At 37.0% G+C, this 26,648-nt stretch overlaps 1 protein-coding gene across 6 annotated transcripts in view; it reads left to right on the top strand.

The window, feature by feature from the left end:
• The window catches only part of SYNE2 (spectrin repeat containing nuclear envelope protein 2), a 280,177-nt gene that overhangs the window by 62,326 nt on the left and 191,203 nt on the right, over positions 1-26,648 (top strand). For all 6 annotated transcript variants that reach the window (XM_074327378.1, XM_074327381.1, XM_074327379.1 and 3 more), the window contains exons 3-13: positions 4,034-4,095; positions 5,480-5,575; positions 5,667-5,744; positions 5,832-5,924; positions 10,157-10,335; positions 13,559-13,755; positions 15,311-15,411; positions 17,098-17,199; positions 19,672-19,809; positions 25,745-25,909; positions 26,515-26,627. In XM_074327378.1, coding sequence (XP_074183479.1) covers positions 4,034-4,095; positions 5,480-5,575; positions 5,667-5,744; positions 5,832-5,924; positions 10,157-10,335; positions 13,559-13,755; positions 15,311-15,411; positions 17,098-17,199; positions 19,672-19,809; positions 25,745-25,909; positions 26,515-26,627 — 1,324 coding nt within the window. The remainder of the gene's footprint in view (positions 1-4,033; positions 4,096-5,479; positions 5,576-5,666; positions 5,745-5,831; positions 5,925-10,156; positions 10,336-13,558; positions 13,756-15,310; positions 15,412-17,097; positions 17,200-19,671; positions 19,810-25,744; positions 25,910-26,514; positions 26,628-26,648) is intronic.

The raw sequence follows: 26,648 nt of genomic DNA, 5'->3' as shown, positions 1-26,648 counted from the left end.
AATGGGTTTAAAAAGGATGGAAAAAGATCCAATGAGGCAAAATGTATTTTTAGTCTCTAATCAGTCACAGTACTTACTAAACAATTGTAAACACCCGAAAATTCCACTTACTCAGATTCTCTTCTATTTCTTAACCTGAAGTCTCATTAATTTAAAAAACTTTCGAGAACTCAAATCAGATGTCATACCAGCTATTTCAGTCTGTTACAACTGTGTTAAGAGATTAATAACAGGAAATGGGAGGAGTCAAAGGAAGGTAGAACATTCGAAGGTGGAACAGACAACTTTTAGAAAAAGGAATGTAAATGCATACAGGTAGATTTGACCTCAGTACAGTATACAAAATCTAACAATAATAATTAGCAAAATTATTATTATTCTTTCAGTAAATGTTTATTTAGAGTCTGCTCTGGACCAGGCTTTTCTAGGCACCCAAAATATATCACAGGCAAACCAACTTTGCTTGTGTGGTGCTTATTTTACGTTCTCTTGGGAGGAGAGCAAGGCATTCATAGTAAACGTACTACATATATAACTTGCATGGAATGTGAAATAGTGATAAGTACTGTAGAAAAAACCAGCTGGAGTTGGGGTGTTCCAGTTTTAAATAAGATGGTCAGGATAGATCGTACGGATGAGATGCTATTTGAGCCAAGATTTGAAGGGGATGAAGGAATTAGGCTTGTGGGGATATCTGTAGTAAGAGCATCCCTGAAAGAAAGAACAGCTAGTGCAAAAGCCCTAAGGTAGGAATGTGTCTGGGGAGTCTGAGAAAAACAGTCAGGTTAGAGTGGTTGGAGTACAATGAGCAAGTCGGGGCAGACGGTGTTTGGACTTGTAGCCAACATATGAGTGAAGTGAGGAGTCCTTGCAGGGTTTTGAGCAAAGGGACTTCCTGATCTGAGTTAACATTTTAGCCATATCACTCTGGCTGCTGTGCTGAGAACAGTATTTAGAGGGCAAGGATAGAAGGGAGACCTGTTAGGAATCTATTACAGTTATCCAGGTAGAGGTGGAGGTGGCTGGGACCAGGGTGGTTGTAGTGGGGTAATGTGAAATGGTCATATCCTGAATATATTTTGAAGGTGGACCTAAGAGGACTTCTTGAGGCATTTGATATAAAGTGTGAGAGAAGGAGAGAAGCCAGCTTGTGGTGTAGGAGGGAGATGGAGAGTGTAGGGTCCTGGAAGGAGGAGAAGGGAGTGATCTTCTGTATTGGAGGCTGCTGATTGCTCCAGAAAGATGAAGGCTGAGAATCGACTATTGGTTTTAGTGATTAGTTAATGATGACCTTGATTCATGGTGACCTTGGTGAGAGAGTGGAATGATGAGGGCCTAATTGGTGTGGGTTCTGTTAAAAGAGAAGGAGGATTGGACCTGGAGACAGTGAACATAGACAACTCTAGTTGAGGAGTTTTGCCACAGTGGGCATCAGACAAATGCAGCAGTAGCTGATGGGGAACTGGAGTCAAGGAAGTTTGTTTTTGTTACTGTTTTTAGATGCATGAATTAATACCATGGATCTATACTGATGGGAAGAGTCTGAGAGAGGGAAAAAGAGGGTGAGAGAGGAGCACAATGTCCTTGAGTGGCTTCAAAAGGATGGGATCTGATGAATGAGTGAAGGGATTGGTTTTAGGTCTGAGCAAGGCTAGTTCATCCATCCTCACGGGTTGGAGGCAGAGCACTGCGATAGGTTATTAGAGGAGGGGATGCATGATTCTTTCATTGTCCTGGGAAGCACCATCTTAGCTGACGGTAGGGAAGAGGCGGTGTTGGAAGTTTGAGAAAGAAAGAAAAGGTGTGAAATTGCTGTTTAGGGGAGTGGGACTAGAGTCTGACTGCCAGGCAGCACTGAGGGCCCAGCTGGGGATGATGGTAAGACCCGTCAGCCATTTTCTTCCAGCCACATTCAGCAGCATATGTGTAGGTCTGAGTGAGCAGAGAGAAGTGATGAGGTGCCATGTATTCCCAACAAAATGAGAGGTGCAAGGGAGATGTTTGTCATAATGGATTATGGAATTTGGATAAGGATGGAAGGAAGGCTATCTAGTGGGTGAGGGATAGTATAAAGCTGGCAGAATCAAAGTCTTGGAATTGCCGATGGTCACTAAGGATTGCTGGAGTTGGAGCACTAGAGGGAATGAACTGAAAAGGTAAGATGTTCAGAGATGGGGATGCACGAAATCGAGATTATGGGGAGTTGCGGTTATTACTCTGCTTCCCCAAAAATAAGACCTAACGAAAATAAGCCCTAGCATGATTTTTCAGGATGACAGCCCCTGACCATAGCCCTAATGCATCTTTTGGAGCAAAAATTCATATAAGACCCAGTCTTATTTTCAGGAAAACGTGGTAGTAACAATGTCTGGGGTGCGTCCATGACAGTGAGTGGTTGAGGCAGGGCAGAAGACAAGTTTATTGGAGAAGAAGAATTCAAGAAATGGAGAGGCCAGGAGGTTGGAAGGTTCATCAGTATGTATATTGAATTTGCCAAGAATTAGACAGGAGTTGTATTGGAGAGAGTGGCAGTGGGGAAGGAGCTAAAACCTTTGAGAAAAGATGAGGAATGACAGAAGTAAGTAGATGACTGTAACATTGGGGATAATCTGATGACATAGTCAAACTGGAGCATTTCAGGTACAAAGAGAGTAGAAAAGGATCTGGAAATAGCTGTGAGGAGCAAGGAACCAGTAGTCTGAGATCTGTAAGAGAAGGTACCGTCACCACTGCGGGGAAAGCCGAGTTCTCAGGAGGGCCAGGTTTCAATTAGAGCAGAAAGGCAAAGCCTACCCAGAGAGGGTGGTGGGTACACAGGGAGTTATGCTGATGTTGTGTATGGATTTCAACATCAGTGAAAGGGTTTCAGGAGTTAAGAAGAGGTGGGAAATGAGAAATATTGGGAGATGTGCAGAGTCTTATGGAAATTAGAGTAAGAGTATTGAGGGGGACTGCAGTGTGTGTGTGTGTGTGTGTGTGTGTGTGTGTGTGTGTGTGTGTGTGTGTATGCGCGCTCGCGCAGTATGTATGTGCATGGACATAAACAGGAATAAAGTCATAGTAAGATGAGACCTGGTGACCTCAAGGTGGGTGGTGGTGACAAGGCTCTGAACATTAGGTGCAGAGAAGAGTGGGTGTCTGGGCTTGCTCTTCTCCCAGTCCAGCAGGGTGAGGAGAGCTGGGAAAGTGGACAGTCAGTGTTTGTTGCAGGGCTAAGCCTTGGCCTCAGCTGAGGATGTGTGGTGAAGCTGAGGCTGTAGGAGGCCAGAGGGAGCATGGTGTCTGTGTGGGGTCCACTCCTGCTCTGGGGAGGAAGGGAAGATACACTCTGAATGTTCAGATCTTTCCTTGACTCCTGCCTGATTAATAAGAGTGAAAGCTAACATTGCTCATGGGTCCACTATGTGTCAGAGTCCATTCACTTTAAATGAATCATTAACGGTCTCTAGCGGTGAGTGCCTCTTACCTTAGTCCACGAGGAAAACTGTTCAACATCACTACTTGGTAAAAGGCAGGAACCCAGGTCTCTTTGGCTCTAATTGTGGTTCATTTACAGTTAATTCAGTGGCAATATATTCTCCGTGATAAATACTCATGATAAATGTCAAGACTAAGCTGCCACGACTTTATGAGCCGTTTGAAACATCTCCAGATGTTCTGGGGTTTATCTTCAAGCATTGCATGGCGTTGGATTAGACTACAAGTCCTTCTGGGTTAGGAACTCTTCTCTTTGCTTACGGTTCCTTGTATACCTTGTCAAGGCCATGTAGGGACTTAATTCTTTTGTCAGTAAAAAGTGTTACAAACCATTGTCTCTTGTCAGCTAACCTGTGACCTTAAAAAATATCTCACATCAACACGCTGTTTCCAAAACACTCTTGAACACGTCTGGAATTCAGACTAAGTCCTGGAAGGTTTGTAAGATTGTGAAACACACACATATACCCAGAGTGACAGACTTTTGAAGCTTTGATATGTTTACGTGGTTTCTGAGGCTTCTTGTTTTATAACTGCTATTGTCTTTTTCAAATAGCTGAACAGGAAGACACTCAGAAGAAAACTTTCACCTGCTGGATAAACTCACAGTTGGCAAAGGTGAGGAAAAAAAAAAGCAAATTAAGCTATAAATTTATTTAAGTTACTTATCCCACTCCTTAGTTTGGGTCCCCAGAATAGTACTGGTGATGTGTAAAATGTTGAAAGAATGTGGTGAATGTCACCTTGATCTTGTTTTCATATATTTGTTATTCTTTTCTAACACACAAAAAGGGCCCTTTTGTTAAAGATATGGGAGACAGTGCTATAAAAATATTTAAAGCAGCAACAAATCTTTTATCAAGTAGATAATAGTAATAATGGTGATTCATATAAATTGAGTGGTATGTGTTAGATCCTGTTCTAAGGCCTTTAAAAGTACAGGTGCTCCTTGACTTACGATGAGGTTACTGCATCCCAATAAACCCATTGTAAGTGGAAAATATACATCGAAAATGCATTTACTACACCTAACCTACCAAACATCATAGGTCGACCCAACCTACCTTAAACGTGTTCAGAACACCTGTATTAGCCTACAGTTGGGCAAAATCACCTAACACAATGAATACACTGTAGGGTATTGGTTATTTACCCTTGTGATTGTGTAGCTGACTGGGAGCTGTGGTGGCTGCCTCTGTCCAGAATCACGAGGGAGTATCTTACCGCATACACTAGCCCAGGAAAAGATCAAAACTCAAAATGTGAAATATAATTTCTCCAGTGCGTATCGCTTTCACATCGTTGTAAAGTCGAAAAATCGTAAGTCAAACCATCAGAAGTTGGGGACTGTCTGTACTGACTACTCATTACATTTCACTGATTTCACAACAGCCCCACAAGATAGATAGTAGTATTCCTGTTTACAGAAGGAAACTAAGGTACAGAGAAGTTATGTGACTTGCCCAAGGTCACACAGCTTGTAAGTGATAGTGCTGGGATACAAACACAGGCAGTCTGGACCCAGGGACCTTGATCTTAATCACTGTGCCGCCCTTCCTCTCAGTGATGCCAAGTGCCTGGAATAACCTAGATACAAAATGAATGAGCTGCTTCTGACAGTCCACCCATCCCAACACAATGCTCGTGATTCTGAAAAGGGTAGATTCATAAACGAGTTACTCCAGAAATGTAATCTGCTTCTCAAATGGGTTACTACTGGCTGATTCTGAATGTCTTGAATGGCACTTCTATGCCCAGGTTTTAAGCTCTCAGTGAAAGCTGAAAGAGTGTTGTGTTACTGGAAATTTGCCCTTAGATAAATTAAGTTCACTACTTATGTTTTGATATGAATTTTGTATGTTTTCTATCACTCTGTTAAGTAACAAGAAAATTACTACCAAATCTTAGCTTCTGCAAAGACACAAACCACATTTGTGAGATTCTTACAGGTATTGTGTTTTCAGACCAAAGTTTGAGATTATTTTTCTTGTGATCTTTGCAGCACACTCCTCCCTCAGTTATATCAGACCTATTCACAGACATTAAAAAGGGGCATGTCCTCCTGGACCTGCTAGAAGTGCTCTCGGGACAACAGTTGGTAAGCTCTTAAAATAATATTAAGAAACTTTTTGTTGACTTTTTAAAAAAATTCATATTTCTAAGTAATAGATCTTGCTTGAATTTCATAGCCTCGAGATAAAGGATCTAATACATTCCAGTGTAGAAGCAATATAGAACATGCCCTGACATTCCTAAAAAACCAATCAGTGAGTATGAATTTCATCTGAAAATTTATTGGAGAGACTAATACTGTGAAATATTTCTCCTTTTAACCTGCATTTTTTTTTTTCCAGATCAAGCTAATAAATATTCATGTTACTGATATTGTAGATGGAAACCCATCCATTATTCTTGGCCTAATTTGGAAAATTATACTGCACTTTCATGTAAGTAGTTCGATGATGTGAAAATTATTTCTGTTCTAATTACCACAGTATGAAACAAGTGTAATGCAGTAAGTGTGACTTGATTCTGGATTCAGTCCTGAGCTTCTTCCAGAAATAGGACACTCTGGAAATCTTGACAAGTGGAAAATATGTAGCAGACCTTTTGCCACTTATGTTATTTTTCAATTGAAAATGGAAAGCTGAATTATGATATTCTGAATTATGTATGATAGCAGCACCAGTCTGAATAGAACCTGGCTGGTAAATTTTTGCATATTATTATTTGTTTACTCTGGCAGAAAAGAGAGTAGGAAGCTTCTGGAGTAAATTATTGAAAACTAACCCACTAAACTCCCTATTTTTGAGGACCTTTGTTTATCCTGCAGCATCCAGTTTTGTCCCAAGACTGACCCATAGATGCATTTCATTCCACAAATATTTTTGAGCACCTACTATGTGCTAGCTTTTGTGCTAGGACACCAAGAAAATCACAGCAAATAAGACAGTCATAGTCCTGGCTTTAGACACTTGTAACTGATAAATATATTCTTTCAGGCCTGGGATTCTGAATTAGTGTAGGTTTTTTTGCAGCTATCCAGAAAGTTACATGTTCTATAGCTCATAATTACTTTAAAAATAATTTTAAAAATTATATGGGCAACAAATGCTTATGTTAGAAAAACTAGAAAATAATATAACTAATTTATATAAAATTTAAAACATAAAATGAGACTATATATCATTTCTGGATACCTCCATTTACAGTTATAGTAGAATGATAAGCATGAGAATGATGGAAAGCAAATTTAGGATTGTGTTTTTCTCCCTCTGGGAAAGGAAGGAAATGGAATTGGAGAGGGAAAGACAGGCTTAAACTGTATCTGTGTTTTGTTTCTTTAAAAAAATAGGAACCAAATATGATAAAATGTTAAAATTTGATCATTTATAGGCATTTATTATATTCTTTATACTTTCTAGGGTATTGGAAATATAATTTAAAATTTAAATACAGGTAATAAAAGAAAATAAAGTCATCTATAGTTCTCTCACTCATAGTTAACCCCTTTAAATAATTTAGTGTGCAGTCTTCATGATATATGCAGCAGGAATTAATAAGTATATTCATATACGTATATCTTAAAACGGGGTCATGCTATTCATACTTTTTCAACCTGTTCTAATTAACGTCCTTCTGAATTTATATATATTTTAATGGAAGCATGATATTTTATTGTAAAGTACTATAGTAATTAATGGACAGTCGGAATACTTACAATCTTTGTGACAGTAAGCAATTCCAAAAAGACTACCCTTAAGATAAAACTTTTGCATACAGATTTAACTATTTCCATGGGCCAAGTCTGTAGCAGTGGAATTGTTGGGCCGTAAAGTTTGCAAAGTTAAAGCTTTTTTTGGTTTTGTTTTCATATTGTAAATAAACTTTTGCTGAAATATAACATACAAGTCGTCCATGTAACCACCATTTAACCAAAGATAAAAAGACAGAACATTGCTAGCATCCCAGAGTGCCCAGGTCTTCTCCCAGTCTCTGTCCTCCTTCACTAAAGGTAACCACTATTTTGATCTCTGTCGTTGATTAGTTTAGCATCTTTAACTCCATATAAAGGGAATTATAACTGAATTCTCTTGCATACACTATATATCCTTTTGCATCTGACTTATTTCACTTAACAGTGTCAGTGAGATTCATCCTGTTCAATGTGGATCATTGGGTCTCTCTTTTTCATTGCTGTCTATGAATGTAGCATTCATTGCATGAATATACCAAAACTCATTTACCATTCTACTGTTGATGGACTTATGATGTCAGTTTTTCACTATTATGAATGAAGCTGCTAGGAACATTCTAATATATGCCCTTTAGTGGTGCAAGCCCTCCTAGACTGTATCTAGGAATGGAACTGCTGGGCCATAGAGCATGTGATCTTCAGCTCTAGTAGGTACTGCTAAAGAGTTTTTCAGACTTGCTCTGATTTACATTGTCACCAGAGTTTGAGAGTTCCTTACTCCAATCCTCACTAATACTTGGCATTAATTTTTTTATTTTTTTTTATTTTAGCTATGCTGTTATGTGTAATGATTTATAGAAGTTTTAAAATAAATTCTGGATGTAAGTCCTTTGTTGGGTATCCATAAAGTACCAGTATCTTTGACTTTGTAGCTTGCCTTTTTTAATCCTTTAATGAACAGACATTTATAATTTTAATGGAGTTCAAATTTATCAACTTCTTTTTTTTGGTGGGTAGTATGTTTTATGTCCTTTAAAGAAATCTTTCCCTTTGGCAATGTCATGGAGATATTCTCTTACATTATTTTCTAGAATAGTTCTGTCCAGTTGGATTTTCTGCAGTGATGGAAATGTTCTGTGTCTGTACTGTACAAAACAGTAGCCACTAGCCGCTGCGGCGCTTGTGGCTATTGAACACTTGAAATGAAGCTAGTATGACTGGGGAACTAAATTTAAAATTTTTATTTAATTTAAATTGAAAGAGCCACATGTGGCTCGTGGCTATCATATTGGAAAGCACAGTTCCAAAAGCTTGATTGTTTCATATTTTACATTTAGATCTACAGACGTTCAAGAATGAATTGATTTTTGTTTTGTTTTGAGTATGCAATCTGAAAGCAATAAAGATTTCTTTCTTTCTGTATGGCTATTCAGTTGACCCAACACTGTTTACTGAAAGGACTATCATTTTCCTACTGCACTATAATGTCACCTTCATAAATCAACTAACCATACATTTTAAGATTGTCTATTCTGTTCCATTATTACGGGTGCAAGGGCACCAGTACTGTACTGTATTAATTTCTTTGGTTATATGGTAAATCTTCATATCTGATAGTGTGGTTGTCCAACTTGTTCTTTAAGATTATCTTGGCTATTCTTTACCCTTTGCATGTAAAATTTTTTTATTGAGACGTAATTGACATATGCCATTGTGAAAGTTTAAGGTATACAACATGTTGATTTCATATAAGTTTTATAAATAACTTGTTAATTTACACACACACACAATCTGGTGGTATTTTAATGAGGATTGCATTGAGCATATATAACAATTTGAAAAAAGTTGACATTAAAAATGCGTATTGCACCTTTTAATCCATGAATATAATATTTTCATTACTGGTCTGTTCAAAATGTTTTCTGATTTTCATTATGATTTCTTATTTGATCCATGGGCTCTATAACAATTGTTGCTTGATTTCCAAATATTTGGGGATTTTGTTTGTTATATCTTCATTACTGATTTCCAGCTTAATTTTTATGTGGTCAGAGAATGTAATTTGATTGATTTTAGTCCCTGAAAATTGCTGAGGCTTGCTTAAAGAGTCAACATTGTCAATTTTAGTAAATATTCTATACGCATTTGGAAAGAATGTTTATTCTGCCATTTGAAGTACAATGGAGTATGCCAATGAGATGAAGTTTGTTAATTGTGGTAGTCACATCTACCATTATTGGTTGTCATGTGAATCTGTCAGTTATTGAGAGAAGTATACTTCCATGTTTATGGATTTATCATTTAAAGTTTTCCGTAGTTATTACATTGCTCTCCAAAAAAATCGGAACCAATTTTTGTGGATATATGAATATCCAGTTTCTCATACTCTTACCATCACTGGATGTTAACTTAAAAAAATTTTGCCTGTGGTATATATGAAAAACTGTCCTCTTGCTGTATATATTTAGATTGTTAGATGACTGATAAGTTTATTTTTCATATAATTAGTGGAAATTTCTTTTCTTTCCTGCAATTTATCTGTCCATGTGTTTTGATTTTTTTCTATCTGTAGATTTGTTTCTTAATGGTTTATAATCAAAGATACATTTTGATTGACCCAGTCTCTGAAGATACTCTAGACTAAGAGCTCAATTTAGTTCAGTTCAGTTCTGATTGACAGACATTGAACACCAGTAAAACACTCTGTAAGCACTTTAGGGGATGAATAGATGCTTGCCTGCAAAGTGGAACATCATGCCTGAGTGAAGGCAAAGAATGACCCATGTCCACTGATAGAAAAGTAGGTTAGCCCCAAATGACAGATGCTGTTACTGAAGGATTTGTCTACTGCTCATTTTACCACAAGTCAACTGTCACTGTTACATGATGCTTCTTAGGTCTCGTTTGGGCTGAAGACCATAAATTTGCTTCAATGTTGCTGACTTATGATTCTGTATATGTTAACTATTGTGTCTTCCTTAGATTGAGGAACTTGCCCGGACTCTTTCTTGTAATTACAATCCACCTTCCCTGGACGATGTGAGTGTGATCAAGTCATCTCCTACCTCAAGTCCAGCTAAGAAATGCTCCAAAGCTCAAAAGAGATGGCAGATGTCTGCAAAAAAGGTTCTTCTCTTGTGGGCTCAGGAGCAATGTGCCACGTGAGTAGTTTGCTATGATCAGAGAAGACACACATGGCATCCACCACATAACCTTTCTGACCTCTATGGTAGGTCCTAAAATCAGGCCAACTGGGTATAACACCTACCTGAACAGTTCCCTCTCATACAGAGAGAATGCTCACTATCCCCCTTCCTGTCATAGTGAATCTTCCAAATGTAGAAGTTCATGAGCTCAGCCACTCTTGTTTTGAAGACCAGAAGGTGGATTCACCTGGGTGACTTACCTCAATCTTCCTTGAATGTGTAGGAGGCCAATTACTGTGTGCAAATAAAGTGGTCTTTCAATATCCTTTTTTTCAGACACAATTCCCCTGTGCATCCAGAAGGTGCATTTAGATTCAAAAAGTTTTACCTCTCTGGGAGCTATTTAAAAGTCAGAACTATGTCTTAATTGACTATGTAATCCCCAGAGCTAAGCATAATGTGAGTTCACGGTAGGTGCTCCATAAATGTGTGTTGAGTGGATGAATGAATGAATAAGTTAATAAGTAACCAATTCATAAAATTATCTCCAGGAGCTGTATATGATTAGATTAAAAGACCACCTCCCCATTATTTAGAACCTCAGAGCTCAGTTAGGAAACAAAGAGACAAGTGAGCATGCGTTTTACAAAGTGGGGATGCTGAAGGGAAGTTAGCGCTCAAACAAAGAAAAGTTTTCTGTTCTTGGGAGACATTTACTTTTTCATTTTCACCAACTGCTGGGATGCCATTTAGGAGAAATAAAGAATTATTAGGCATCTTTATATGCCAGGTACTGTGTGTGGGGTGAGTATACCAGGATGGACAAGGAAAACAAAGCCCTTGCTCTCAAGGTGCTTTTGCACCCTCATCAGGAAACAGATGAATCAATATAATTACCGTTGGCAATAAGGTTAGGACAGACCTATGATGACTGAGAATGTTAAGGGTAGGAAGAGCGTTGCCTTTATCTTAGGTGGCCATGGAGCACCTTTCTGAGGAGGAGACCTTTGATCTGGGACTTGCAGGAGAAGGCTTCATGTATATGAAGATCTGGGATAAAGAGTTTCCAAGCAGAAGGATTCCATTAAGAAACAGGAATGAGGGCAGTGTGACTTCCGCATTGTAAGGGAGAGATATAAAGGGATGAGAGGTATGCGGGAGCAAAATCTTATAAGGCTTTGTGGACCCGAATGAGAAATGTTATTCTAAATACAATGACAAGCTGCGATGGGCTTTTTTTTCCAAATAATTTTTTTTTATCATAAAATACACATAAGATTTGCCAATTTAACCATTTTTATGTGTACTGTTTAGTGGCATATGGTGCATTCACATTGTTTTGCAGCCATGACTACTATCTATGTCCAGAACTTTAATTTTAATCTTGCAAAACTAAAACTCCGTATCTGGTAAACAACTTCCTCATTCCTCCCTCAGCCCCTGGTAACTAGGGGTCTATTTTCATTATGAATTTCCCTATTCAAAGTATCTTAAATGAGTAGAACCATGAAGTATTTGTCCTTTTGTGACTGGATTATTTCACTCAGCACAATATCTTCAAGGTTCTTTCATGTTGTAGCATGTGTCAGAATGTTGTTCCTTTTTAGGGCTGAATAATATATCATTGCATGTATATACGAGGTGAGCAATATGGTGAATGTCTAAATTAAAAGTTTATTACAGTAAAAGACACATTGCCATTAATCCCCCTCAAAATACTCCCGCTTGCTTCAAACACAGTTATCCCATCATTCTTGCCACTTTCTGAAGCAGTTCTGGAAGTCCTTTTTCGTGAGTGTCTTTAGTTGCGCTGTCATGGCTTTCTCAATATCCTGAATCATTTTGACTTTGGGGAAGAGCCAGAAATCACACAGTGCCAGATCCGGTGAATAAGGTGGATGAGGACACACCAAAATGTTTTTATTTGACAGAAATTGCCATACACCAGAAGCGATGTGTGGCAAGAAGCGTTGTCATGATGGAGGATGATTTATGGCACACTTTAAAACACACCTTCTTCTATGTAATTTTACTAACAATTGTTTTAAAAAATAAATTAAAAACAAAACAAAACATTTCACACAAAATAAAAAATAATAATAAATAAATAAAACACACCTTCTTTCAACTGTAGCTCACACCCGACTGCACCAAACAAGTTGAAACTTTCACATAGTGTTACTTAGATTTGATGTGCCACTTCCCATGTTTAAGATCCCTGATTTTCCATTGGATGGCACTCAGCAGCAGCATTCACTGTATTTTGTGATCACAACAGAAAGGCTCTGTGTCACACATCACTTCTGGTATGGCAATTTCTGTCAAATAAAAACATTACAGGGTGTCCTCATCCACATTATTCACTGGATCTGGCACTGTGTGATTTCTGGCTCTTTCCCAAAGTCAAAATGACCATAAAAGGTAAACGTTTTGAATCAATTCAGGACATCGAGGCAGCCACAACAGCACAACTAAAGACACTCACAAAAGAGGACTTCCAGAACTGCTTCACAGAGGGGCAAGAATGGTGGGATAACTGTGTTTGAAGCAAGGGGGCATATTTTGAGGGGCATTGGTGGCAATGTGTTTTTTACTATATTAATTTTTTTTTATTTAAACATTCACTGTATTTTGTGGTCACACCTCGTAACATAGTTTGTTTAGCCATTCATCTGTGATGTATTGTTTTAAGCATAGGAGTGATAAGGTCTATTTATCCAATGAGCTACTGGCCATTGATTTGGCACAGTATGTCATTTACTTTGTTTCAGCGAGAAAGAAAATTGTTTCTTCAAGTGAAAGGAACTTACCTATATGTCTAAAGTCAGTCTTGAGCCAACAGATTATTGAATGAATAGCATTAAACTTGTGTGAATATCATTGTCACTTGGAGGGCTTTTAAAGATACAGATTTCAGGCTCATCTCCGAATTTGATTCAGGAGGTCTGGGGAGAGGTTTGAGGATTTTCGTTTCTGGTGTTTGCAGCCCAGGTGAATGCTGATGCTGCTAATCCAGGGGCCACACTTTGAGAACCAATGTTCTGTAGTGTTGCGAGCCTCATCAAACTTGGCATTTTACTTGAATTTGACCACAAGATTAAAATAAAATATTGCCCTAGAGTGATTTATGATTTATTTGATTCACTCAAATTTGTTTTAATTACCGTTAAAGGTAGTGGGGGTGCTTTGATATATTCTTTTAAATAGTATTTATCATGTATTTGTCCTCTTGTGATAGGTATGAGTCTGTCAGTGTGACAGATTTTAAGTCGAGCTGGAGAAATGGGATGGCTTTTTTGGCTGTCATTCATGCCTTGCGACCAGACCTAATTGACATGAAGAGTGTGAAGCATAGATCCAACAAAGACAATCTGAAAGAGGCCTTCAGAATTGCAGAACGAGAATTGCAAATCCCCAAATTGCTGGAACCAGAAGGTAAAGAAGTTTCTTTCTTTTTAAAGCAATGTCCAGGGTGAAGTTGATTTGAAAATAGTATCCATATATAAGCAAACGTGACAGCACTATATTTTAGTCCTGGAGGGTTTAACTTAAACCCTCATTAAATTTCATGAAATTAAGAATTTCTACTTTATTAGTTAACCTCAGTTATACTGTACTCTTAGGAAGGAAGTCTCTATCACCTTCTTTGAGGTCGGGTTATCTAGTACATAAGTTATTTAGAATTCTTCTGCACAAGAGATTTGTGTATTCTCCCTCTTTTATTTACTTATCCAACCGTTTATTTATATCAGTATGGACTCATGATTGTTTTAGTTTATACTTTGGATTGTATCAATACTACTTTATTGCCCAATTAGAAAAAAAATTTAAAGCCAAAGTTTTGGCCATTGGGAGTTCTTTCTGTTGACTCCTATGCTCCTTTGGCATATCCCCAGCAATGTGGGGTTTGCTTGTCTGTTTTTGGGCACCTACTTACTTTTTGGCACTATAAGATTATGCATGTTCATCTTGTGTGTTTCCTCCCCAAGTCTGGATTCAGCTGTTTCTCCAGTGAGCCTTGGTTCCTTTTATTGGAGAATGGCATTAGAAACCAAGATATGGGGGTGAGGTTTGTTCATTGCTATGGGTACTTAGCCTTTTTGGACCTCAGTTGTTTTCATGAGTGAATTACTGAGCTGTACAGTAGCCCCTGATTGTGATGTGACCTGCGCTTATTGGCTGTCTGTAATTATTTGTTGAGTTATTTGTTGAATTAGTAAATAAACACACAATATTTTTTTTCTTTCAATAATCTTCTTTGGTTGTTTTGGGAACATACCAAGAGACATCCCAAAATTATGTGTTCATTTTGTCTGTGGTATATTGCAATCCCTTTTTTTGTGATTTGTGATCTACCTAATTTATTATATGTCTAGAGAAGTTCTGGGTTTAAGGAATTTGTAGTGTTTTTGTAAACTGTTTAATTTGGCATTTTCCAAATGTATTTCACCATGGACTCTGTTAATGCAGCACAAAACTTGGCTGAAAGAAGGCTCTCAGTGCTTATATTTGTTCCATGAATGAATGAATAAAATCTTGTGGATGTCTTAGTCAACTCTTTCATACAATGTATATTTTTGGAAGTGCTTTACTGCACACATGCTGAGACCAGTGTGCCAGGAAAGGATGCCAGTTGCTGTATGTTCCTGCACTCCTGGAGGAGTTTCTGTACCGTGTCTCTAGAAGGAAGAAGGCTTATGTTCTCCTTATCACCCTCCCTTACTGCTTATGCCCTCATACATACAACATGCACAGTGGAACTGAGGCTTTGCATGTCCTTCTGCCAGGATTCATCCTAGCTCTGTGTGACTCTAGATCTAAGCTCTTAGCCACTGCACAGTCTTGGGAGCCAGGACAAGCAACCAGAGATTGTATGGCTGGTTGACTTCTTTGATTCATTTCAAGGCTGTCTTATGGCTCAGCCTGTTCTTGAGTATTAATTACAGTAAATCACGTCTGTAGCTAAGTGATAGTGTGGCATATCTTGCAGATGTGGATGTTGTTGATCCTGATGAAAAGTCAATCATGACCTATGTGGCACAATTTCTGCAGTATTCAAAGGCTGTACCTGGGACGAGAGAGAAAGCTCAGGTATGTCTTTCTTAAGCTCATTTTTGTCGTACTCTATTAATGGTTTAATTTTTAAAATTGAGGTACAATTTGCATGCAGAACTTAAATGTGCAGTTCTATGAGTTTTGAAAACTGCATACACCCACGTAAACCATAGTCTAATCACCATGTAACACATTTCTATTACCTAGAATGTTCTGTTGTGCCTCTTTGCTGTCTGGACTCCCTACCTTAGGCAACCAGTATTCCAATTTCTCTCACTGTAGATTAGTTTTGCGTGTTCTTTTTTTAAGCTAAAAGTGGTAATTTATTAAATTTTTCTGAATTATCTAAAACAACTTTTAGATAGGCATTACATAGGACAAATTAAGTTAGGCTTTTAAAAAATTCTAGGGCTATCACATTTTTGTCTATTATAATTTTTAACAGCTTTATTGAGATACAATTTACATACCATAAAATTAAACCATGTAAAATGTACAGTTCAATGATTTTTAATACATTTACGTAGTTATACAACCATCACAACAATCTAATTTTATCATATTTCCATTTTACCTGTTATCCTCATGCAAACGGAACCATATAATTTATATAAATGGAAGCATTGTGTTTACTCTTAACTCTTGTTTGTTGAAATACTCTTGAGTTACCATTTGATTGCTATTTGATTATTCAATTTTTCCTTTGACTTTTAGTCAATTACATAAAATATTGTGGGTGGAAATTTCATAAAAATCACTGAGCTAAAAATAAACCCTTCTGCTTCTATGAAGATAAATGAGTGCTATGAATTTGTAAAGTGTTTTTGAATACTATTTTATAATTTATTTAAACTACTTTCTCAGACATGTTTACAAGTAGTCATGTTATAACATTTTATTTGACAAATTTAGGCCTATGTTTTTCCAACTGTTTGAGGCACCAAGCCAGCTTGTTGCTGACTCTGGAAGAGAGACTCAAGCTGAGACTCAGGCTTATAATTCAGTTCACTTATTTCTGACCTGCTGAGGAGCTACTCTTTTCCAATTAATTTTCGTGTTATAAATTAAAATAAAAAATTCAACCATCCATGAAATCAGATGCAAAAATATATAGAAAACACTCTTGCTTAATGGAAAACAAAAGCAAATGAAGATTAAAGGAGAGTGGAAATCAGATGTAACTTCTTTTGTTTTATCCTGCTGCAGTAAAATTTGCTTCCAAATGTAGGCAAGCTTACCACCTAAGCCAGATTTTAAAGAAAAAAAATTGTTGCTCACTTCTATATGATAGCATGAGCAAAACCTTCAGTAGTATCATTTTTCGGATCTCTAAAATATTCAAGATATTTTTGATGCCAGTGTATTTAGTGGATGTGAACGTCTCTTGAATTAAGCAATATTTATTTAGATTTGTTGGAAAGCAGTTTTTTGAAATGCCTACTGTCAATAAATAATTTAGAATAATATTCTCTAAAATTGAAGAGTAATAGAAATGAATAAGCCAAAAAAAATGGGGCCTTGTTTGCCCTGTTTCTTTAGCACATTGACTTCAGATGCTAGTTTCAATCCCAAAATTCCTCTTTGGCACAGTGAGTCATTGGGTGTGTAATGATTGCATTATTTCATTGATGTTTGCAGTTGTTAATTTTATTGTTTAAAAAAATCACTAAGTCTGTTTATGATAGTTTTCAATGCGTGTATGTATGTGTGTGTGAATTACAGGGCAAGATGAAAGATGCTATGGTCTGGTTAACTCTACAAGAGAAAAAACTACAGAAGATGTTAAAGGATTCAGAAAATGAGACCTACTGTAAAAAGTTTGAAGTAAGTATGACTTTTAAAAAAATACATTAATTCATTTAATTCTCCCCAGGATGTAGGACTATTATTAACCCCATGTATGACTTTAAAGAGCAATTTATTTGTAGCTTACTCTTAGGGAAGAGTGGATGTGTTTAGCAAAAATATTTCAGAGTCAATTATTTAAACATGAAATGAACAAGTTTTAAGGCTGAATTCTAGGACTTCCAAATTTTAATGTGCACATGAATTACCTGGGTGATCTTGTTAAAATGCAGATTCCAATTCAACAGGTCTGGGGGTGGGGCTGAGATTCTGTATTTCCACCAAGCTCCCAGGTGGTGCACATGCTGCTGGTTCTGAGAGTACTTTAAGTTGCAAGGTTTGAGAGCGAGGATTGACAAACTGGTTGGTGGGCCCTACCACCTGTTTCTGCAATTACAGTTTTACGGGAATAGAGCTGTGCCCACTCAAGTATTGTCTGGCTGCTTTCACACTACAGTGCCAGAGTTGAACAGTTGCAACCAAGACGATATGGCCCACAAAACCTGAGATATTTACGATCTTGCCTCTACAGTAAAAGTTTACTCATCCCTAGTGAAGAGCAGAACATACATGCTTTTCAGAATGAACATTGAATTTTAAACAATCAAGAAATCAGGAATGGGGCCCTTCCAGGATCACAGTAAAGGCCTCAAGGAGTCCTTTGGGGAATAATGACAGTTGTTATTGTCACCACATTTGAACATTTGCTGTGCACCAGGCATTTTGCTGACAAGCATTTTACATCTTGCTGAGTATGGTATTGTTATTCCAGTTTTACAGATGAAGTCAACGCGATTTAGAAGGACTCAGTAATTTATCTAAAGTTACATAGCTATTGAAAGGTAGAGGGTGGGATTTGAATAGAAGTCTAACTTCAAAGCCGTTAGCTCTCTTTATATCCCGATGCTTCTCCAGGGTAAGCAGTTACTCCCTGTACCATCTTGAAAGAGACTAGCAGGAGCCAAAGAGAAGATTCTATAGTCCTGTTTCTTAGAACCCCCTGTTTGTGTAACTCTGTGCTCCCCACCATCTCCACCCTGAGTTACTTGGAGATACTCTCTTGTGCCTACATAGCACTTAGCCTCCATTTCCCCGTCTGTTGAGTGAGGGAGTTGGATGAATCCAGCCTTTCCAACACTAACATTCAGCAGATTGTGTGACTTGCCCACCACACCATCCTTTTTGGTTTAGAGCCATTGCGGAAGGAAGGGATCAGACATTCTCATCTTCCTTCCATCTGAACTGCATAGACTGCTTGTGTTTCTTCCTTCTTCACTCTGGCCTGATGAGGTTTTCATTGACAAGATGCTCTGTCCACTGGAAGTGCCTTGCTCTCACAGATGTCTTCCATTTAGTAATGTACCACAGACTCAGGTTTCTTAATTAAAAAGCTTTATGAAGTTAATAATTATCAGAAAGAATTAAAATAATTATCCTTCAGTTTGCTCAAAAATTTTAATTAAAAATGCTACCAATGATAATAATATTTTCAATAATTTTATGGGACTGACGACGCTTATGTATACACCAGTATTTCACACAGATATGAACCGAGAAAAAGTTATTTATTTTTTCTTTATTGGGGAAGGGGAACAGTGTGTATTTCCAGGACTTTATTGGGGAATAGTGTGTTTCTCCCTGGACCCATCAGCTCCAAGTCAAGTTGTTGTCCTTCAATCTTAGTTGTGGAGGGCGCAGTTCAGCTTCAAGTCCAGTTGCCGTTTGCAATCTAGTTGCAGACCCCATGCGGGAGTTGAACTGGCAATCTTGTTGTTACAAGCTTGTGCCCTAACCAACTGAGCCATAGGGCCAACCACCAGGAGCTCAGTGGCAGCTCAGCTCAAGTTGTTGTCTTCAATCTAGTTGCAGAGGGCACAGCTCACTGGCCCATGTGGGAATCAAACCGGCAACCTTATTGCTCAGAGCTTGTGCTCTAACCAACTTAGCCAACCAGGTGTTAACCAACCAGGTGTTAACCAACGAGGTGTTTTCTAAAGTCTGTATAAAGTGACTTGAGAAGAATTGGATCAAGCTCAGTTAATCAAAGATATCTCAAAAACCATCTACACATGGTGACTGCTGTCATATAATTCTCACTTCCCCCTATTTTTATTTTGTTTTGAACATGTATTTGGGGAGGAAAAACTCGCATTTTCCATATGACATCATGACTAGTCCTCTGACCTGAGTTACTTTGCCACTGCATTCCAATAGAAATCTAACCAGTACGGACACGAGACACAGCCTGCGACCTATGTCACTATGACAGCACCCAGGTTATCAGGGTGCACTGAAGGAAAAAACTGGATCAGTGAGAGGATCCTAAATTTAGGGAATTTTACCTTTAAGTAAAAATTTCAATATAGCCTATAGCTATAGACTTAAAATTACAGACTACGTTTGTAAACTGACTTAAACATTTCAGTCTTTAAAATATTCTTCTAATTGTAGAGCCTGCTATCCTTTTTGGAGTCATTCAATGAAGAAAAAAAATCGTTTTTGGACATCCTGTTGGTAAAAGGGAATCTGGATGAACTGAATGAAGATCAGTTACAGTTGCGAAAAGCCTGGGATGGCCTCAACTACCAGGTGACTGTGTTATATTGATTAGAACATTTTCACAGGGCTACTTTGTTTCTTGGAAGATAACTTGATAATTTTCCATGAGGAATTCTGTAAAAGACAGAATAGATGCTTCAACAGAAAGTTGGGAGAGTGTTCTTCCATTTTCTCCACGGTCTCATTTGGGTAGTGGTTCATATTTAAATAGGAATTTATAGCATTCTTCTTAGAGAAAATGTATGCTTATCCCAAGTTTTTGTATTTGCCATCAATTCTTTGGTTTGCCTCAGTACATTATCCATATTCTGATTGATCTGCAGCCTCCTCTCTACCATGGACCAGTGTCATATGTTATTATCAGTAGATGCTCAAAGGGGGTAGGGACAAACCCAGAGAGAATGTGTAAGGATGGATGTATGTCTGAATATATCTGTATGATTTCAGTCATTTAAAATTTATTGAGGCTTATGTTATGGCCCAGGATATGGGGTATATTGGTGTACATATTATTTGTTCTTGAAAAGAACATGTATTCTGTAGTTTTTGGAGATAGTATTCTATAAATATCAGTTAAAACAAGGTGGTTGATAGTGTTCAGATTACCTATGTCTTGATTGACATTTTGTCCAGTTGTTCTATCAATTGCTGAGAGAGGGCTGTTAAAATCTGTAGAATCCTTCCTTTAATTCTGTCAAATTTTGCTTCATCTCGTTTAAAACTTTGTTATTAGGTATGTACATTGATGATTGTTATATTTCCTGATGAATTGACACTTTTACCATTATGAAATATTCCTGTCTCTGGCAATATCTTTTTTTATTTCTAATATATCAATATGATATCATATTGAAATGATACATCATTCCAATTTTCTTATGCTAACTGTTTGTATGACACAACATTTCCTTCATTTACTTTCAACCTATTGGAGTCTATATTTAAAGTGCATTCTTATAGGCAGGATATAGTTGGATTTTGCTTTCTTTATCACTCTGACAATCTCTGCCTTTTAACTGGAGTGTTTAGTCAGTTAATAGTTAATGTAATTATTGTTAGGGTTCAATTTAGGTTACCATTTTACTTTTCTTTTGGTTTATTTCCTCTGTTTTTTGTATCTATTCTTCCTGCCTAATTTTCAATTATGTTAATATTTTTAGAGTTCCATTGTAATTTATCTATGGGCTTTTGGGTCTGTCTCTTTCTATCATATGTTTAGTGGGATTTCAATATTCATTCTAAAATTTTCAGTCTACTTAGAGTTATACATTTCTAAGTTATTCTATAACTTCCTGCAACATGTAGAAATTTGCAATTAAATTGATTCATTTTTTTCTTATCCTTTATGCTATAGTTGCTTTATATATAAATATATGTGATACAAAAATGTTTTAAAGTCCCCAAGACCTCTTGGCCATGGATGGGAATGGGTCCATGCCATCTGTGGCAGCATGGATGGACCTGGAGGATATTGTGTTAAGTGAAGTATATCAGGGAAAGACAGATATAATGTGATTTCGCTTATATGTGGACTCTAAAGAACAAAATAAACAAACAAAACAAAAACAAACTCATAGATACAGAGAACATTTTGATAGTTGCCAGATGAGAGGGGGTTGGGGGTGAGAAAGAAAGGGGAAGGGATTAAGAAGTACAAATTGGTTGTTACACAGTAGTCATGGGGATGTAGGGTGTAGCATAAGAAATATAGTCAGTATTATAATAATGGTGTATGGTATTGGATGGGTACTAGATTTATTGGGGTGATAAGTGGGAGGGGGGTTTGAGGGTAGAGTGAAAAAGGTGAAAGGATTAAGTACAGTACTAGACTAGTCAGGAGGATCACTTCGTAAATTATATAAATGTCTAAACACCATGCAACATATCTGAAATTAATATAAAATAATATTGAATGTCAAAATAGATAAAGTGTAAAAAAATGTATTAGAAAAAAATTACGTACCCAAGACCAAATAAATAAATAAATTCCCAAGACCATGTTATATATTTTTGATCAAAACAGTCATATTTTAAAGAAATTAAATGGAAAACTTAGCCTTTTATATTTATCTAGATATTTACCATTTCCAGTGTTCTTCATTTCTTCCTAGAGATTTGAGTTTTCATCTGAACTTATTTCTCTTCAGCCTGAGAAACTTCCTTTAACTTATAATGCAGGTCTGTGGGTGACAAATTCTTGGTTTTCTTTGATGTCTTAAAGTCTTTATTTTGTTTTCATTCTTTTTCTTTTTTTTTTTTAACACCTTTATGCCGTACAGTTACATACCATAGAATTCACTCATTTTAAATGTGGATAATTAAATGATTTTTAGTGAATTTACAGAGTTGCAACAGAGATTACATCATCTGCAAGCCAAAAATACTTTTTGGTCCTAGGAAAGTTTGCCAATTCCTGCTTGTCTTTTGGCCATCAGTAGCCACAGCCTGTTTTAGAATACATTTTTTCATATCATTTATGAAGTGTGTTAAATAGTAATCTAGTGGCTCAAAAGAGCCATCCTTTTAGGTTACCTAATTTTGGAGAACTATTGCAGCTCTAGAAATCTTCCCATCAGTTGGCTTATTGCATCCTCAGCTTGTGTTCTGATCACAGTTTTGACAGAGCCCCCTGTGAACGTCAGGGGCTCTCTGTTACCAATCCTGGACAAAATGAAAGGAGGGGAAGAGATATTGTTCATGTAGTTCAGGCTGTTCTAGGCCACAGAAACATAGCCTACTTTTCTGAATATGATTTGGAAAAATTACCCAAACTAATAATAAACACCGTAAAAAGAACTATTTTGCAAGATTAAGTGCTGCAAATTGATAGAAACTTGAAAATCCATTCCTTAGTTAGATAGAATGCAGTTCATTTTCTTGGTGTGGCAAAATGAGACATATTCATTTTAAAGTTATTAGGTGTACAAAAAGTCAACACCATCTAGACAGTTTCTGGTTCAATTGTTTGAGAACACAGGTATCTCAAAGCATCATAGTAGATGGTTTCATTCTAAGCCTGCTATAGAAAATAGCAACATTATGTTATTTTGACTGACAACATCTTATATAAATTTTCAGCCAAATTCAAAAGTAATTTCCAATAGTGAGAAAGAAAGTGTGGAACCAGTCACCCATTTAAGTGAGGCGAGGAATGAAAGGTAATCACTACCTTCTACCTTTCTTTCCTCTTCTGACTGCTACATAGAGGACAGCCTTGAGTCAGAAAGCACACATGTGGTTTCATTCCAAGTATATACAGCTTTCTATTAGCTGTGAAAAGAATAACAGTTGAATTAGCAGTACTATTCTTAGCCTCTCTTTAACTCAATCATTTATCAATTTTCTAGTTTATTTTTATTTTGGGGCAGATGCACAAATAGTTCAGATATAATAAAAGCACACGCTCGTTGTTTATATTCAAAACTTGTAATAATGAAAACTTTTTTTCATTTTTCTAAATGGAGGCTTAATGGTATATAGTTAATGATTTAAGATTGTGGGGTTCTCTTTTGCCTTTTGAGAAAATAAACTTGCAAGGCAATTAAAGCAAAACAAAATACTGCATGGTACCACTTATACGCAGAACCTTAAAAAAAAAGTCAAACTCAGAAACAGGAGAAAAGTGGTTGTCAGAGGCTGGGGGCTATGGGAAATAGGGAGAGGTTAGTAAAAAGGTACAAACTTTCAGATGTAAGATGAATAAGCTGAGGATCCAATACACAACATGGTGACTATAGTTGATAATACTGTATTATATCATTGAACTTTGCTAAGAGAGCAGAACTTATGTGATCTCACCAAAAAGAAAAAAAAAAGATAAATGTGACGTGATGGATGTGTTAATGACCTAGATGGTGGGAATCCTTTCATAATGTATACATATATCAAATCACCACACTGTGCACTTTACATATCTTACAATTTTGTCAGTTATACCTCAAAAAAGCTGAAAAGGCAAAATGCAAAAACTGTAATATTTAATGCTTCTATTTTATCAGTAGTTCCATTTGACTGCCTTAAAGGAGCCTAGCTTAAGTACTCGTTTAACACCTTTAGACTTGGGTTGTTGTTTAGATGTGTTTTTTTTTTTTAATATTTGCCTTGCATGTAGGGGGGGACACAGTAAATGTTTTCGAATGAATTAATGATGACTCAAATAACCCATATAATATACAAACTTAGCCTATTCTTTCCTCTATTTACAAAGAATTCAATTCTAAGAATAGTAACAGTTCATTTAGAAGAACTACCGTGTTTCCCTGAAAATAAGACCTAGCCAGACAATCAACTCGAATACGTCTTTTGGAGTAAAAATTAATATAAGACCCAGTATATTATATTATATTATATTATATTATATTATATTATATTATATTATGCCCAGTCTTATAGTAAAGTAAGACTGGGTCTTATATTAATTTTTGCTCCAAAAGACTCATTAGAGCTGATTGTCTGGTTAGGTCTTATTTTTGGGGAAACAAGGTAAACTGGAAAGAGAAAATACAGACTTAATACTCATACTGTCATTAGAGGAAGTCATTTGTGTGAAACACATTTTGATTTGTGCTTGATCTTCATAGGGGTGTGTTTGAAATGAGAATAGCAAAAACACCATAAAAGAGCCATGTGAGTTCAGATAAAAAGCCACATTTTTAATGGGGTCATCAGGAAAGGAAGTGGCCTTGGAGCTGAATTTTGATTGTGCTTAAGAATTCTGATAATCACTGTGGAGTTTGTGTTCTTAAGTTTTTTCCTGGCCCCTCTCCCTGGCTCTGTTATATCACTGACCAAACTTAACTATAAGAGTGTACTTGTCTGCTTCTCTGTCTGGGTGGTTCAGGCAAAAGCTCTAACTTTTATTTATTTGGTTGACCCTCAGATGTAGAGGATTGTGTTAAACTTACTCTTTCCTTCATGGCATGTGGGTCTGGGCAAGGCCCTACTCTTATTTTTATTCACTTGTTTAATTGTGTTTATTTCCTTTTATAGCCATACCTTCCTTCCCTTCCCCTTTCTTCTTAGGCCACCATTGTGATGTGCTTAATGTATATCTTTATATGTTTTTGCAAACTATATATTTATGTGTCCATGTATTTTTAAGTTGTGTAAATTGATGTTGTCTGTTACTCTGTTTCTTACTTTGATTTTTTGAGCACGTGTATTTAAGGTGCTTCCATGTTGCCATGTGTGTGTATCTAATTTGCATCTAGCTGTTGCACAGTATTCTGTAGTGTGTGACTACCACGTCTCCACTCCAGAGCCTTTTAGATATCTGTATCCCTAACTATTAGCACAGTAGGTAAATGTTTGCTGAATGAATGACTTAATAAATGAATGAGTTTAACAGTGCTTAGCAAGGGGAAAATCCAGGTAGAAAGGTTAGCGAGAGTGAGACCTGGGGGTGCAGTCAGTGTTTGGGGAATTAGTAGTTGGCATTTGTGTGACTTGTGTGCATGTAGGGAGTGATGGGAAGGCTGGGGAAGAAGGTTGCCTGCATTGTGGGGGGCTTTGGTGAAGGAGAGAGATTCAGGTGATATGGTGGAGCTAGGTAATGCGAATATACGATTAGGGCTAGTGAGGAAAATAATCTTTACATCTGTGTGCAGGGTGTAGTTGTAATGTCGGAGAAGACAGGGCATACAACATTTCAAACCGTGGTCACTAGGTATAGTTGTCTACCCCTGCTTTGAGGGGTGCTTTAAATATTTCTAATTTCCTTCTCATAACTGATTATGGATTTATCAAAACATTTGTTTTTATCCTTGTGCCCTCTTCTACAGCTTTTAACCAAATTACCTTCTCGATCAGCAGGTAACCAAATGATATTTAGAACTAAGAAGTTTACCCATTGATAAAGGTTTCCTTGACTAATGAATCAGAGAAACTTTAAATAATTTAACATACTATATGTGAAGAAATAACACTAGAAGAATGTCTACTGGAGCACATCTTCCCTTTTTTTCAGATGAATGTGTGGAAAACAGAGCTGAATCATGACTTACCCTCACCCCTCCATCAAATTGAAACTTGGCTTCAGGAGATAGAGAAGCTTATAGATGAAGATTTGCCCACCTCCCAGGATTACTCTGAAACCATGGTTCTCATGCAGGAGAAAATGACTTTATTCAAGGTTGGGAAAGAAAAAAGAAGCATTGAAAAATCTATACTTTATTAGGGACTGTTCTGGAAAACGACTTTGTCCTAGCAAGATGGGAAGGGAATGTAGTGGGTATTTGAAAATGGTTTAGAATGATTCCCTGGAGATGGATAGGACCCCGGGAAATACCCCAACGTTCTTCATGAGCAGTATACTAGTTTAAGGTGGAAACAACAGAATAGAGTCTAGTAAGTTCTAAAGCAACTGTAAAGTCTGACATAGAGGGAGGGAAACTGCTTTAAAAATTGGAAGATTGGTTTCTCAATAAAATGGCATGAAAGAATTTGCTATGTGAGATTTATAGCGTTTGAGCCCATGAAGGAATGGAAAATACATTCGAAAACAAAACTCATTAATAATGCTTTTGCCAAAGAAACTGCAGTCTGCCTCTCTGTAAATATGTTCCAGTTTAAAACATTTATGATGAAAATATTCATAACAAATTAAAAATAGAAAGGGGTTTGATTTTTTTCTGGAAGAAGATGCAGTACATACACAGAGCAAATGAGATTAATAAACCCTCAATTAACAATGTTTGGCAATACATCTCGTTCATGTTATGCTAAATTTCTTTTCAGAGTCTGATGGATAAATTTGACTGTCATTTGAATACTCTCCTGGCATTTGAAAATAGAGATGAAAAACATTTGCCTTTGGTACCACCTTACAAATTGGAGGAAATGAGAAGACGGTTTGTAATATTACCATTTCA

This window comes from Rhinolophus sinicus, linkage group LG03 (genome assembly GCF_036562045.2).
Source record: "Rhinolophus sinicus isolate RSC01 linkage group LG03, ASM3656204v1, whole genome shotgun sequence".
NCBI classification, from domain to species: Eukaryota; Metazoa; Chordata; class Mammalia; order Chiroptera; family Rhinolophidae; genus Rhinolophus; species Rhinolophus sinicus.
This window is presented reverse-complemented; position numbering and strand designations above follow the sequence as displayed.